This window comes from Bufo bufo, chromosome 3 (assembly GCF_905171765.1).
Source record: "Bufo bufo chromosome 3, aBufBuf1.1, whole genome shotgun sequence".
NCBI lineage: Eukaryota > Metazoa > Chordata > Amphibia > Anura > Bufonidae > Bufo > Bufo bufo.
In genome coordinates this window covers 431,222,813-431,239,913 of record NC_053391.1, presented here as the reverse complement: position 1 = coordinate 431,239,913, position 17,101 = coordinate 431,222,813, and the positions used below count along the sequence as shown (strand labels likewise).

At 40.5% G+C, this 17,101-nt stretch overlaps 1 protein-coding gene across 1 annotated transcript in view; it reads right to left on the bottom strand.

Moving 5' to 3' along the window:
* DMD (dystrophin) overlaps positions 1-17,101 on the bottom strand; it is a 3,443,536-nt gene that overhangs the window by 1,829,686 nt on the left and 1,596,749 nt on the right. Inside the window, 1 exon segment of the mRNA XM_040424996.1 lies at positions 9,057-9,194. Coding sequence (XP_040280930.1) covers positions 9,057-9,194 — 138 coding nt within the window.

Below are 17,101 nucleotides of genomic sequence, written 5' to 3'. Positions count from 1 at the left end.
AGCACATTAAGGTCATGGAGTGGCCTAGTCAGTCTCCGGACCTTAATCCAATCGAAAACCTATGGAGGGAGCTCAAGCTCAGAGTTGCACAGAGACAGCCTCGAAACCTTAGGGATTTAGAGATGATCTGCAAAGAGGAGTGGACCAACATTCCTCCTAAAATGTGCGCAAACTTGGTCATCAATTACAAGAAACGTTTGACCTCTGTGCTTGCAAACAAGGGTTTTTCCACCAAGTATTAAGTCTTTTTTTGTTAGAGGGTTCAAATACTTATTTCACTCAATGAAATGCAAATCAGTTGCTATCTTTTATTTAAAGTTATTTTTTCGATTTTCCTTTTGATGTGCTATCTGCCACTGTTACAATAAACCTACCATTGAAATGATACTGTTCTGAGACTTTTCATTTCTTTGTCATTGGACAAACTTACAAAATCAGTGAGGGGTCAAATAATTATTTCCCCCACTGTATATATATTTTACTGAAGTACACCCCTATAAGCTTTCAACAGAAATAACTGCAACAGTGCAGTGCGTATATATTTTTCTTTTTTTAATTAAATGCGCCCCTACACGCTTTCACTTGAAATAACTGCAGAAGTGACCTGAGAATATATATTTCTTGTTGGAATAAAATAGGCGACTATACGCTTTAACCAGAAAACAATTTAAATCGCGAAGTGTGTATATATTTTTCTGGTAGTACAGAAATATGCCCCTATACACTTTCACCAGAAATAACTGCAGCAGTGCAGTGCATATATATTTTTCTTGTAGTACTGAATAAGATACTAAGACATAAGCCTCTAAATGCTTTTCAATATAAGATTTGCAGTCCAATAACAAATTTGGATCCCCAAATAATTGTTCCCTGCACTTCTAAATCACTTTCCTATCAATGTCCCTAGCTCCTTCTGACGTCTCTCCCTCCACTAAGATGCTGTGAAATCATTCCTCCCTATCCTTTCCCTGCACTTATAAATAGCTTTTTCTGTCTTTTTTTTTTGAACAATCGTTTTTCCAATAGCTGTCCCTAGCGCCTTCACACGTCTGTCCCTGCACTCTGAATGCTGGAAAATGTCTGACTGTAAGATGGGCAATGTATTTATAGGGCTGTGAAATCACAGGTCTGTCTGATTGCTGATTGGCTGCATGCAGGCATGTCAATCTGCGTGATCCCGCCTTCCCAGAGTTCTTTGCCCCATGTCCTCAGTCCTCACACGTGTAGCAGCCATTTTAGGAAAAATTTGATTTGTTACCACGAAGTGAGAGGATATTCGCATTTGTTGCGAATTAAATTTTTCCTGAAATTCAGATCAAATTCCACTTCGTCAGCTTTGATTCGCTCATCTCTAGTCATATCACCTGGCCTTGTCAATCAAGTAGGTGAAGGAGGGGTTGATAGTGGAAGCAGAAGTGGAAAAGATGCATAGTGTGGCTCGAGTCTACTCTTTGTGCACTTAACCGTTGTTAAAAGCACTTTTTCCTCCCAATTTAAGATAGGATAACTAAGTAAAAGGTATTATTACATTCAACTGAGCTAGTCCTATAAACCATTGTGTCACAATGATGTTCCTGGTGACAGATTCCTTTGTACACTAGGTAATTGTTCACATTGTACGACAAAGCTTTAATCCATGTCTAAGACCGAACACTAAAAATTGTTATTTTGTACATGGAATGATAGAGTTCATTGGCTGCAGCAAAATGGGATGATTCATCAAAGCCCTTTCACACATTAATGTTTCTGCAGCAGTCATGTCTAAAAAAAAGTCAGACAGTTTTGCATATAAATAAAAACTGCATTAAAATGTAAACAAGTTAGATTAATTACCGACACTATTCATCTATAATTTCTCGGATGACAGGATGGAAATTTTACTTACAGTCAATTTATGATTTTACTGTGATGTGCTAAATAACTAAAAAAAAATTACATATATTTTATTTAAACTGGTAAAATCAATGTATTTAATTCTGGGTGCTGATATATTTAATATTCAAAAACAAATATATACATTCTCAGACTTCATATATGCTTGGTATCTTAGCATGTAAATGAACATTTCTACAAATAAAATTAATTACTCAAGTTCTAGTATCCTCAGAGTTGCTCAACTAAATGTGGTGCATGGAGAGGTTCCCATGAGGAAGGATATAAATATCACTTAAAGCAGTGAAGTATGCAGTGTAAAGCCTTAGTGTATGGCAGAATGCTGCAGAAACATACATTCATACATAGCTATCGATCTTGTGATTGTGCTGCTCATACAATAATGTAGACTTCATAAATTACCCACATCTTGTATTTATTTATACAGCCTGAGAAATTGTTCTACAATGAATGCTGAACATCCAGAAATCTAGACATTAAAGTTATACAAAATTGCTACAAAATGTAGTCGGAGTCTGTTTGAATTTTCTTAAAAGAATCAATATTCCATAGAGTTTTTTCTTATCTGTCAAGGGTGAATGCCTTTATTGAGTAACAAAAAATGAAAATCAATGACCTCACTTCTTGAAAACGCAAACCAATAATGAAGTGCCCTATAGAAGAGATTTCAATAGGACATTTTTTTATAATTAGAAACAATGCTACGCCTAGGGACACTGTATGACATCTCCAGCTTCCAGTAAGGAGAAATGCAACCACATTTTAAAGTGTTTTAATGTGATTGTGTTTTCTGAAGGCTTTTCAATAAGCTGTTAGTTAATCACAAATCAAATAAACAACAGTGATACCTATAAACAATAGAATGTACAAATATTTACAGAGAATTGTCTGTTAAGCTAACTGGCTCTAGTGTTGGGCGCGAATATTCGAATCACAAATTTTAATCGCGAATATCGCCAATTTGAGAATTCGCAAAGATTTAGAACAGGCATCCTCAAACTGCGGCCCTCCAGCTGTTGCAAAACTACAACTCCCAGCATGCCCGAACAGCCTACAGGTATCAGCCTACAGCAGGGTATTGTGGGAGTTGTAGTTTTACAACAGCTGGAGGGCCACAGTTTAAGGATGCCTGATTTAGAATATAGTGCTATATATTTGTATTTGCGAATATTCTATATTTTTTTCATCTGAACCCATGATCCCTCCCTGCTTATTGCTTGTGGGCCAGAAGAAAAGGCAGAAATGTGTTTGTCTGAGCAAAGCAACATCCCTAGCAACCAATAGGAAAGTTGCCTACCCCTTACTATATAAGAACCTCCCCAGCAGCCATTTTCTGCAGTTTTTTGCAGTTCTAAGAGAGACAGCAGTGTAATTGGTATGCTCTGTGCTTTGCTGTGTCATTACATTAGATAGTTAGGCTAGTTTCACACTAGCGGCAAGGAACTCCGGCAGGCTGTTTCGGCGGGTGAACAGCCTGTTGGATCCGCGCTGCCGCTAGTGCACGCGTGCCCCCGAACTACCGCTCCGGCCCCATTGACTATAACTGGGGCGGGCCAAAGTTCCGGCGGCAGCACAGCAAACATGCCAAGAGGTGGCCGGAATAAAACTATGACATCTAGCGGCAGCACAGATCTGACAGTCTGTTCACCCACCAGAACAGCCTGCCAGAGTTCCTTGCCTCTAGTGTGAAAGCACCCTTAGTTAGCTTATATATATAATACAGATAATTTGTGGGAGATAGTCAGTGTAGGTTAGATCGTGCTATAGTGTAGCTGATAGGTTCCCGTGCAGGGTGTTAGGTAGTGTGATAAGTTCTGATGTCCATACATACATGCTACAGACATAGTGCTGTGATGTCACAAGTTCACAACAATACTTAGTGCACCAATCAGTAATATGTAGTCAGACCTGCTAAAATGTGAAGCTGCAAGTATTGTGCCAAAATATGCGTATCATTAATTTGCGATTTGCGCAATCGCGAATATATTGGAACACTATCTGCATATAAAGCTATTGTAATGTTCTGCCATGCCAACCATTTTCTCCAGTTTCAGGAAACTTCTAGAAGCTTGAAAAATTTTGCAAAAGTGACTGACGCCTGTATTAAGAAAATAATGGCAAATTTGCAAATTTATGACGAATGTTTGCCAAAATATTTGCAAAATATTGTGAATTCAAATATTGCCCCTGCTGCTAATCACTAACTGGCATGGTGGGCTATACCATTAGTATATTGTGCTTATAATAATTGTAGCATGTAGCTCATTCACTAAAATCCATGCTACGCAAATAGTAGACGACACAATGGCATGCTACCTTCACAATGTGTATTATTTTCCCCATAAATAATGGTCCAAAAATAATAAAAACAGAACATAGGTTAATGAATGATACATCTTGGCAAACATTTCTATCTATCTATCTATCTAAAGAAAGTGACTTTTCACCCCCAATTAATTTTTTCGGCGATTAAAGTATTCGCCGAGACAGTTCTGAGGGAAGTCAACTCATTAAAATTGCGAGTGAAACAACAATTTGATCATCCCAACATGATATAATTGGAATGGTCTGCATTGAATGAGCTGATCCATTACCACAGCCTCACCATTAAACCTGCGGATAAGGGTGGTGCGGTCGTGGTCATGGATATATCAAAATATATAGAGGAAGCATATAGACAGTTAAATGATACTTTTGTTTACATGAAATTACATCACGATACAAAATGGGATATTGAAAGGCAAATAAATGACATTTTAACTATGGGTTTACAAGCAGGTTTTATTGATAAGAAATTAAAATAATTTCTTAATATAATACATCCAACAACACCTATGTTGTACCTATTACCAAAAATTCATAAAAATTTGTCCTGTGCTTCCAGGAGACCAATTGTCTCCCGTGGAGGCTTAATATTAAGTAATATTGCAATCTTCTTGGATAAAATATTACGCAACTATGCTACAACATCCAGGTCATATATACAATGCACTTCTGATTTTCTAAACAAACTGAATGGGGTTACTTTACCCCCAGGGGCCATAGTGGCCTCCTTAGATATTACAAGTCTTTACACCTCCATCAGACATGAATTTGGGATGAAGCTAGTAAAAAAATCATTAACAGTCTCAATATTCGGAGGTTGCCAGGATTTCATCTTGAGTCTATTATGTATCATCTTGAAATATAACAATTTTTTTGGGGGGAGCGCTACTATATGTAAATTAGGGGGACGGCCATGAGGTTGTACATCGCACCCACGTACTCTAACATGGCCATGGCCTACTTAGAGGAGAAGTACGTCTATGTGTCCCACCATTTCAGGAATATCCTGAGATGGTTGCGATACATCGACATCTTTCTCATATGGAAGAGGATTTATTTTCGTTTTTTTTCCTTCTTAAATACTATTGATGATGACATTAAATTCACATTGGAATATTCTAGGCGTTAAAACCATTTCCTGGATATTTCAATTACATTGGACAATGACACTGTCAAAACGGATGTTTACGTTAAACCCACTGATAAAATTACTATCTTACGATATGATAGTGCCCATCCAAGGATGATGGTCAAATCTCTACCCCTTAGTCAGTTTTGATGTGCAAAAAGAATTGTCAGTGACAATATACAGTTAGACCTGACAAAATGGCACAATCGCAAAATGGCACTAATTTCGTTCTCAATAAACATTACTGCATAAAGCCAAAAAAGCAAGACAACCCAATAGAATCCCTCTAAACACAACCTATTAAGAACATAATTATGACGTGCAAGGGATTATCAATAGGCATTGGCCCTTAATAGAAAATGGATTCCATCAGATAGAAGAATTTAATTGGCCCCCACTCATATCTTTTCGTAGACCATCCAGTCCCCGAGACAAGCTAGTGCATAGGGATGTTGGTCCAGAAAAAACATCTGGCCAGATTTTTTTATTTCCACAAAGTGATGTTTTCCTAGTCTTAATTAACTATTATTTAACATGTGAATCAACATATGTCATATATGTTTTGTGATGTTATTTCCACTTACTATATGTTGCATAAACCACATTAGATTTCAAGATATAAACCTATGTAAATACTGAAATGGTAGTTGTAAATACGAAATCTATCACAGAAGCCAACTACCTAAAATATAACTTTTAATCAAAATCGACTAAAAATAAACACATATGGTCCCTCACTTGGGGACTGATAGACAAACAGAAGACATACACAGAAAAAATAGAGCCATAAAGAGGACCAGGTAAAGGTGGGCCAATATGATGATATGGTGGGGCCAGACACAGATGGGTCACTGAATGTATCCCTGTGACGTCCCTATGTTTTTCTCAGCCTGGAGATGAACCCTGATGGTGGGAACACTCCGTCCCCGTACCTAACCTAATTGTCCTTAAGAAAGCCCTAATCTCAGAAAAAGACCCATATGGATGTCCGGGTCCTGAGATATCCACTATACAAACAAATAATGTCCTATCAGACAATCCAGGAGGATATCTGGATATAAAGAAACAGAGTCACAACTTATACAGATACCTATAAAGTAGCGCTCTAAAACAGGGTCTCGACGCGTTTCCCCTCAACAATATGGTTCATCAGGAGACCAGTAACATTATGATAGGTTATGATAAACATGATAAACACACAATGTATAGAAAATAAGTTGCCTTGTAGATCCAATGACAACAATGAATGGTTTTTCAATACAGGGACCGTATCAGGACTTAATCCATGTTCACGGTCAAACCAACCAAAACAAAGAAAAACCAAAATAACTGGAGCACCACCATGCGGCACCGCACTGTCTGAATTGAAGCAGAAAAGCTAACATCACATAGAAGGACAATTGATAGTATTAATAAAGTACTTATCCATTCTAGTAGATCTTCAGCAGGCAGTAATCAGCAGCATGGGGTGCTCCAGGGGGCAAAAAAGATGTGCTCCCATGCTGCTGTTTACTGCCTGCTGAAGATCTACTAGAATAGATAAGTACTTTATTAATACTATCAATTGTCCTTCTATGTGATGTTAGCTTTTCTGCTTCAATTCAGACAGTGCGGTGCCGCATGGCGGTGCTCCAGTTATTTTGGTTTTTCTTTGTTTTGGTTGGTTTGACCGTGGACTTAGATTTCAAGATACCCTATGTTTTAGCCAACACAGGCACACTATACGGAAAAAAACTTATGAATTTACATGTTTCAAAGCATTTCACAGATATTCCTCTGTCATGAAAAGGAGGGAATTGTGTACTATCTTTAAAACAGATAACAAAATTAAACACCTTAAAACCAAATGGGTTAAAAGTAGATTTCAAGGCATGGCTCTTCTCATGCTAAACAGGATTACATGCAGATTCTAGTGTGTTTTTACTTTGGTGCTAATTTAGTACATTTCTTCTTTTTTTCTCTCCTATAGAATGACTTAAAAAAGGAACATTTCTATTGTGAAACCAGCATTGCCCCCAACACAGTTACTGGAGAACACATTATATTAATGAACTATTTTACTATAATAAAAATATACTATTGTTTCATGATATTTAGGAATTATGTATTTTTTCCTTTCTGTAATCATAGTATAAGCTATAACTTTGGGATCATTATCCCATTTGGGGAGAAATAGGTGGAGTGTATAATGAATATACATTTATAGATAACAATGTGGACAAACTTATTTATGGAATGTCATGTATGTGGTACATGAGATGCATCACAAATCATGACCCTCTATAACATATCCCGAAAGATGCGGTTACGTGACCTCACCATGGAGGTTACGTGTGCGTTCCACCTTGGTGACGCAGCGCACAACCCGTAAGTTACTTAGCTAATACATAATATCCATGCAAGCGCACTTGAACCCATACTACTCCAGGAACGCCGTAAGGTCCATGCTGGTTAGTTCCTTATATTGATTGAATCAAATTGTTTTTAATTTGAACCTGGGTAGTATCAGGGAATCTGTATTCATGTATGATTATCAATTATGTCACTTTGATTATGATTAGTAAATTTTAAAATGAATTTATGCAAGCACGCTATTTACACGACAGTTATAAATCACTGAATACTGAGCAATCATGTTGGATGATAATTTTATGTGATGATATGATGAAAAAATCATGTTTTTTTCTTTATTATATTGGTTAATTATATATGATGATCAATTATTTAATTGGACCTTTAAATATGCACTGAGCACCTTTGAATGTATATCACTGTTGGAGAAAAGTCCCAGTAAGAGGACTGAAATGTCACTCTGGTGATTAAAGAACATTGCTTTTGAATTGCCCCCTTGGGAGTACCGTGGAAATATCTATCTATCTATCTATCTATCTATCTATCTATCTATCTATCTATCTATCTATCTATCTATCTAACTATCTGTCTGTCTGTCTGTCTGTCTGTCTATCTAACCATCTAACCAGGGTAAACTTTAAAAGAGTTTTCTGGGATTTAAAAAAAAAAAATCCAACAACCTTCTGATCTGTTGTGGTAAGATAGCCTGGTTAGTACTTATCCCTCCGTTGGTTCACTGATTTATTTGTCTCCTCTGAGCTCAGATTGGCTATGTGCTCTGCAGCTGAGGTCCCAACCAGATCTGTTTCTGAGACTTCCTATTCAGCTGCATTTACATTATACGCATTCAGGACCTGATCAGAGGAGCCCGCAGCTAGTCTGAGCTCAGCAGAGATGGCAGAATTGGTAGCCAGATGGAGGGGTAAGTACTAAACATACTATCTTTAGCTAGATAGATAGATAGATAGATAGATAGAATAGATAGATTAGATAGATAGATAGATAGATAGATAGAATAGATAGAATAGATAGATAGGATAGATAGATAGATAGATAGATAGATAGATAGATAGATAGATAGATAGATAGATACAAATCTATCTATCTATGGATGTTGGTCCATCCGTCCATCTGTCTATTTATCTCCATTTTTTAAATAACAAATGCAGGATGCAAATAAGATAACTAATAAGATAATTAAATTTAAAAATGTTAAATTATAAAATACCTCTTCAACAATGTTTGCAAAACTCAGTCAAGGATAATTTAGTCAAGGATAACACTGTATTTGTTCTAAATTAGTATACAATGTCAACATTAATATACAATGTCCACGTGTCCATACTGTTTGAGTTACCTTGAGAGCATTATGTTTAGATTGTAGGAGTTGTTGTTTCATTTTGATTTCTTCTCTCTTTTTGTCATCTCCAATTTTGAGTTGAAGATTATTTCCTCTTTGCAACAACTCTCTAATCTGCCCATCATTATCTTCACTCTGATAAAAATAAATATTAAAAATAATTATTTATTAAGATACATTAAAAATTGTGTTTGTCTTTGGCTCTAAACTATTACATTATACATTTTTTCATATGTCGTTTAGTTGGTTATGCAAAATGCTTGTAGTAACAGAACCCTTTTAATTAAAGGGAACCTGTCACCGGGATTTTGTGTATAGAGCTGAGGACATAGGTTGCTAGATGGCCGATAGCACATCCGCAATACCCAGTCCCCTTAGCTCTGTGTGCTTTTATTGTGTAAAAAAAACCAATTTGATACATATGCAAATTAACCTGAAATGAGTCCTGTCCCTGAGATGAGTCAGGGACAGGACTCATCTCAGATTAACTTGCATATGTATCAAATCGGTTTTTTGACACAATAAAAGCACACAGAGCTATGGGGACTGGGTATTGCGGATGTGCTAGCGGCCATCAAGCAACCCATATCCTCAGCTCTATACACAAAATTCCGGTGACAGGTTCCCTTTAAATACAAATTTCCTAGTGTGATTGTGGTGGGCATATGCTGTTACACAGAAGCAAATAAGAACAAGAAGAACTCTATCTAAATAGTAATAGTCTTGTCCTCTTTGGCATCCTGTGCAATCAAGTGTCTTGTGCCCTCTTCCACCATATTTCCATGGAGTGCCCATACCGTACCAGTAAAGTTCCCATACGGTAGACATTCAAAACTCTTAACCCCGTCCCGACCGGCGCCATAATAGTATAGCACAGCGGGACGTGACTAAAAACATGGCTAACGAAATCCCCCCCTCTTGAATAAACCCCAAATGATAATAGGTGATATTCAATAACAATTGGTCGTCACAGGTGCTAAATTCCTCCGACGCCTCAACAATTAGGCATTCACCGTACAGAAAAGATCAAGTGATTACATGACTGGAGGTATATTAGACGGTCTTTGGATACCAATTTTACTGCAGGTCAGTGGAGTACAGGCCCCAAACATTAGGCATTCACCGGACAGAAAAGGCCTTTTATGCTGCTATATTCTTTGTTCTGTGTGGTGGCTGACATGTGTGGGCTGGCATGATGAAATTCAATTAAACGTGGTCGTCACAGGTGTTGAATTCCTACGAGATCCATGCCTCATTCATTTTTAGAAATGTGAGGTTGTACACACTGTCTTGAGCTAGGCGAGTGCGCTTATCGGTCACAATCCCCCCTGCTGCGCTGAACATCCTTTCTGTCAGGACCCTGATGAGGGGCAAGCCAAGAGTTCCATGGCAAATTGTGCCAGCTCTTGCCACAGGTCAAGCCTGCACGCCCAGTAGTCCAGGAGTTCCTCGCTTCTCAGAGCATCCACATCGGCTGTTAACCTGATGTAGTCGATACCTGTCGATCTAGGCATTCCCTGAGGTTGGATCCGAAGGGCGGCTGCCGATCGGTTGGCTACAAGAATGATCTCATATCCGAAGTGACCAACACATCTTCAAACAGCCCTTTTCTTGCATGCACGGTAGGATTGGTACCTGCAACTGTTTCTCTGTGGGTGGAAATTCCTCTGCCAGCGCCCGCAACAGCAGAATGCAGCATCTCTTGTAGCAAGGCCTGGAAATGCTGCATTCTGACAGCCCTTTGTGATGCTGGTAACATGTCTGCCATTTTGTGTTTGTACCGGGGGTCTAAGTGCGTTGCCACCCAGTAATGGTCCTTGCCCTTTATGATTTTTATACGGGGATTCCTCTTCAAACACTGGAGTATGAAAGTCCCCATTTGCACTAAATTGGAAGCGGGGGAGTGGCCTGGCTCCTGCTCATTGCCCAGGAGAATGTCGTCTTCGGTCTACTCCACCCATCCACAGACAACACCAGGGATCCCCGAAAAGTTTAAAGCCTGCTCTTCTTGCTCCTCCTCTTTCTCCTCCCCCCAGGCATCACTCTCCTCTGACTCCTATTCAGACTCCTGCTGACTTGTCTCAGATGGAGTAGCCCCCTCTGGGAATTCATTCAGCATAGCGACTTCCTCATATTCCAGCTCCTGCCTCTTGATGGCTTGATCAATGACACAACGCAATGCTCGCCCCAGAAAAATGGCGTAAGGTACGATGTCACTGATGACGCCCTGGCTGCAACTGACCAGTTTGGTGATCTCATCATATGGCCGCAGAAGTCTGCAGGTAGTCGTTAACAGCACATTTCTGCTGGAGCAGCCTATCAAGCATATACAAGGTGGAGTTCCAGTGCTTTAGGCAGTCACAAATCAGACGTCTGACGGGCAAGTGGTGTCGCCGCTGAAAGTCAGCAAGGCGAGCCCTGGCCATGTAAGATCTTCTAAAATGGCCAGATATTTTCATGGTGTACCGAAAGACGTCCTGGATCCCGGGGTATTTGGCAACGAATCGATGCACAACTAATTTAAGGACACGTGCTATGCACGGCACGTGTGTCATTTTGCCCTGTTTCAGCGCGCTCAGCAGATTGGCACCGTTGTCGCACACCACTTTACCAACTGTCAAATTGAGCGGGGTTAACCACTGTCGGCTTGACCGCAGAGCTGAAAGGAGTGCAGGACCGGTGTGGCTCTTGGCTTCCAGGCACAACAGCCGCAGCACAGCATGGCAAAATCTCAGGGATGCCCTTCTGGGAGAAATATTTCCTTCCGAGTACCTTACATTGCGGTGTGCCAATGGACACAAATTTTCTAAAGGCCTCAGAGTCGACCAATTTATATGGCAGTAGTTGATGGGCTAGCAGTTTTGACAAGCCAGAAGTCAGCCGTTGGGCAAGAGGATTATCCGGCATCATCATTTTTTACGCTCGAAAATTTGGGCCACGGAAGCCTGCCTTGTGCCATATGAATGCGACAACGGCACAGTGGAAGGTAGAGTGTAGGACAAATGAGAGGAGAGAGGAGAAGGAGAAGAGGCAGGACGTGGAGCGCCGGAAGTGTGGCTTTATGGCTTCTGACGGTGTTGCTCCCACTGCGCTCGGTGATGGGAGGCTAGTGTTGGGCTTACCGCGACTTATGCGTAGACAGCACAGGCTGCAGATGGCAACACTTATCAGCAGATGACATGTTAAAAAAATCCCAAAATGCGGAGCCATGTGCCGGCGTCCTGGGAGCGCATGATGTGACCGCGCATGTTGGATTGCTTGCTCCAGATACATTTGCAGTCTGCTTTTTGCTTCTTGTGCACTGCAAGTTCTGCCACCTTCTCCTCCTCCTCCCTATCTGCTGCTCCATCTCTGCCTCTGAACTCCCCTCCTCTTCCTCTCTTGATGTCCATCGAAGCGTCATCATCGGATTCGTCACCTTCACCACCACTGACATTAGAGATCTCGGAGTAGGCAGCAACAGCGCGGACTACCCTCATTGGGCTGATCTGGGTACTGTCGTCAGACTACTGGGTGTCGACCATTGCTACCTCCTCTTCCTCATCCGATGCCAAGAATGGCTGTGCATCGGTAAGGTCTGGGAATGGATTGGAAAATAATTCCTCTGACTCGAGTGGAGGGGCTATAGTGGTGGGGGTGGTGTCTTTGGGGGTGCACATAGCAGAGAGTGAGGAGGGTGCAGATACAGAGGATGAGGAGGGTGCAGAAGCGGAAGTCCGAGTGAGCCACTCAACCAACTCTGGTGCGCCCTTTGAAGTTATCGTGCGTGCCTTCTCCAACTTCCCACTTAGGCTCCATCCTGTTGCACCTGCCCTACCATCCATGCAGAACAGTTTGCCTCTTCCTTTGCCTGTCATTTTCTAAATGACCCTCTGCTTAAGTCCGTAGAAAAGAGAAGTATTTGTGGAAGAAGTTATATCGCAGCCCTCAACCAGTATTTGGTGGAAACAGGTATATGGCACCCCTCAATCATAATTTTGCGGAAACAGGTATATGGCACCCCTCAATCAGTATTTGGTGGAAGAATTTATATAGCAATTGCACCCCTTAATCAGCATTAAGTGGAAGAAGGTTTATGGCATCCCTCAATCAGTATTAGGTGGAAAAAGGTGTATTGCACCCCTCAATCTGTATTTGGTGGAAGAAGGTATATAGCAATAGCACCCCTCAATCAGTATTCAGCAGAAGAAGGTATATGGCACCCCTCAATCAGTATTTGGTGGAAAAAGGTGTATTGCGCCCCTCAATCGGTATTTGGTGGAAGAAGGTATATAGCCATAGCATCCCTGAATCAGTATTTAGTGGAAGAAGGTTTATCGCACCCCTCAATCAGTATTTGGCAGAAACAGGCGTATAGCACCACTCAATCACTATTTGGCCGAAACAGGTATATGGCACCCCTCAATCAATATTTGGCAGAAACAGTTATATAACACCCCTCAATCAGTATTTGGCAGAAACATGAGTATGGCACCCCTCAATCTGTATTTTGTGGAAGAAGGCATATGGCACCCCTCAATCATTATTTGGGGGGAAAAGGTGTATTGCTCCCCTCAATCAGTATTTGGTGGAAGAAGATATATAGCAATAGCAGCCCTCAATCAGTATTTAGTGGAAGAAGGTATATGGCACCCCTCAATCAGTATTTGGTGGAAATAGGTGTATGGCTCCCCTTAATCAGTATTTGGCGGAAACAGGTACATAGCACCCCTCAATCAGTATTTGGCGGAAACAGGTATATGGCACCCCTCAATCAGTATTTTTGTGGAAGCAGGTGTATCGCAGCCCTCAATCAGTATTTGGTGGAAGAAGGTATATGGCACCCCTCAATCAGTATTTGGCGGAAACAGGTATATAGCACCCCTCAATCAGTATTTGGCAGAAACAGGTATATAGCACCCCTCAATCAGTATTTTATGGAAGCAGGTGTATTGCACCCCTCAATCAGTATTTAGTGGAATAAGGTATAAGTCACCCCTCAATCAGTATTTGGCAGAAACAGTTATATGGCACCTCTTAATCAGTATTTGGCAGAAACAGGAATATGGCACCTCTCAATCAGTAATTTGTGGAAGTAGGTATATGGCACTTCTTAATTAGCATTTGGTGGGAGAAGGTATAAAGCAATAGCACCCCTCAATCAGTATTTAGTAAAAGAAGTTATATGACACCCCTCAATCAGTATTTGGTGGAATAAGGTATATAGCAATAGCACCCCTTAATCAGTATTTTGTTGAAGATGGTATATGGCTCCCCTCAATCAATATTTGGCAGAAACAGGTATATAGCACCCCTCAATCAGTATTTTGTGGAAGCAGGTGTATCGCAGCCCTCAATCAGTATTTGATGGAAGAAGGTATATAGCAATAGCACCCCTTAATCAGTATTTTGTGAAAGAAGGTATATAGCACCCCTCAATCAGTATTTGGAAAAAACTGGTATATAGCACCCCTCATCAGTATTTTGTGGAAGAAGGTATTTGGCACCCTTCAATCAGTATTTGTCAAAAACTGGTATATAGCACCACTCAATCAGGATTTTGTGGAAAAATGTATATGGCACCCCTCAATCATTATTTGGCGGAAATAGGTATATAGCACCCCTCAATCAGGATTTTGCGGAAGAAGGTATATCACACCCGTTGCAATTAGTTACTCCAATAGCGTTTGTCCCTATATCTAGCTGCGGTATCGTAGCAGAACTGCACACAACTGCTGCACAATATAAATACAATATAATATAATTTCTAAGTTAGAAAGTATATTATAAGTACATCACACCGCTCTCTATCACACCTATCTATAGCACACCTATACCAGTCCTTAAAAGGACTTTTTTGGCCCTAATAGCTAGCATTTGGTGTCCCTAACTGTCCCTGCTCCAAAATGCAACCTCTCCCTATACTGGCAAAACACATAATGTAAAATGGCTGCCAGATCAGGTTCTGTTATAGGGTTGAGGGTGTGTCTATGTGCTGAAACGTCTCAATTTGCTGTCTTGTCCCACCTGATGGATTGATATGGGTCAAATTTCGGCACTATGCAAAAAATAAGGTGCGTGCAAATATCACCTTATGTTCGCATATTCGGTGAATCACGAACAAGCAAAGTTCATCGCAAAATGACCGCCAGGCATACCGCAAGGCCATCTCTAGTGGTTTCTATTAGGTAAGGCTCACAAAGTGACTTCAGACCTGAACTGGTTCTTAAAAAATGAGTTATGAAAATTTTCAGAAAAATTTCAGAATTTGCTTCTAATTTTTTAAGCCTTCTAACGTCCCCCAAATATAAAATGCCATTCACAAAATGATCCAAACATGAAGTATACATATGGGGAATGTAAAGTAATTTCTATTTTTGGAGTTATTGCTATCTACAGGGTGGGCCATTTATATGGATACACCTTAATAAAATGGGAATGGTTGGTGATATTAACTTCCTGTTTGTGGCACATTAGTATATGTGAGGGGGGAAACTTTTCAAGATGGGTGGTGACCATGGCGGCCATTTTGAAGTTGGCCATTTTGAATCCAACTTTTATTTTTTCAATAGGAAGAGGGTCATGTGACACATCAAACTTATTGGGAATTTCACAAGAAAAACAATGGTGTGGTTTTAACGTAACTTTATTCTTTCATGAGTTATTTACAAGTTTCTGACCACTTATAAAATGTGTTCAATATGCTGCCCATTGTGTTGGATTGTCAATGCAACCCTCTTCTCCCACTCTTCACACACTGATAGCAACACCGCAGGAGAAATGCTAGCACAGGCTTCCAGTATCCGTAGTTTCAGGTGCTGCACATCTCGTATCTTCACAGCATAGACAATTGCCTTCAGATGACCCCAAAGATAAAAGTCTAAGGGGATCAGATCGGGAGATCTTGGGGGCCATTCAACTGGCCCACGATGACCAATCCACTTTCCAGGAAACTGTTCATCTAGGAATGCTCGGACCTGACACCCATAATGTGGTGGTGCACCATCTTGCTGGAAAAACTCAGGGAATGTGCCAGCTTCAGTGCATAAAGAGGGAAACACATCATCATGTAGCAATTTTGCATATCCAGTGGCCTTGAGGTTTCCATTGATGAAGAATGGCCCCACTATCTTTGTACCCCATATACCACACCATACCATCAATTTTTTTGTTCCAACAGTCTTGGAGGGATCTATCCAATGTGGGTTAGTGTCAGACCAATAGCGGTGGTTTTGTTTGTAAACTTCACCATTCACATAAAAGTTTGCCTCATCACTGAACAAAATCTTCTGCGTAAACTGAGGGTCCTGTTCCAATTTTTGTTTTGCCTATTCTGCAAATTCAGTGCGCCGATCTGGGTCATCCTCGTTGAGATGCTGCAGTAGCTGGAGTTTGTAAGGGTGCCATTTGTGAGTAGCTAATATCCGCCGAAGGGATGTTCGACTAATGCCACTCTCCAGTGACATGCGGCGAGTGCTACGCTGTGGGCTCTTGCTGATTGAAGCTAGGACAGCCACTGATGTTTCTTCATTAGAGACAGATTTCATGCGTCTACATTTTGGCAAATCCAACACTGAACCAGTTTCACGAAAGTTAGCAAGCAGTTTGCTAACTGTAGCATGGGAGATGGGTGGTCTCGTAGGGTGTCTTGCATTGAAATCTTCTGCAATGACCCGGTTACTGCATTCACCAGACATCAACACAATTTCTATCCGCTCCTCACGTGTTAACCTCGGCGACATGTCAATGGCTGTAAACAAAGAGAAACTTGTAAATAACTCATGAAAGAATAAAGTTATGTTAAAACCAAGCACACCATTGTTTTTCTTGTGAAATTCCCAATAAGTTTGATGTGTCACATGACCCTCTTCCTATTGAAAAAGCAAAAGTTGGATTCAAAATAGCCGACTTCAAAATGGCCGCCATGTTCACCAACCATCTTGAAAAGTTTCCCCCCTCACATATACGAATGTGCTACAAACAGGAAGTTAATATCACCAACCATTCCCATTTTATTAAGGTGTATCCATATAAATGGCCCACCCTGTATGATAAAAGTAGAG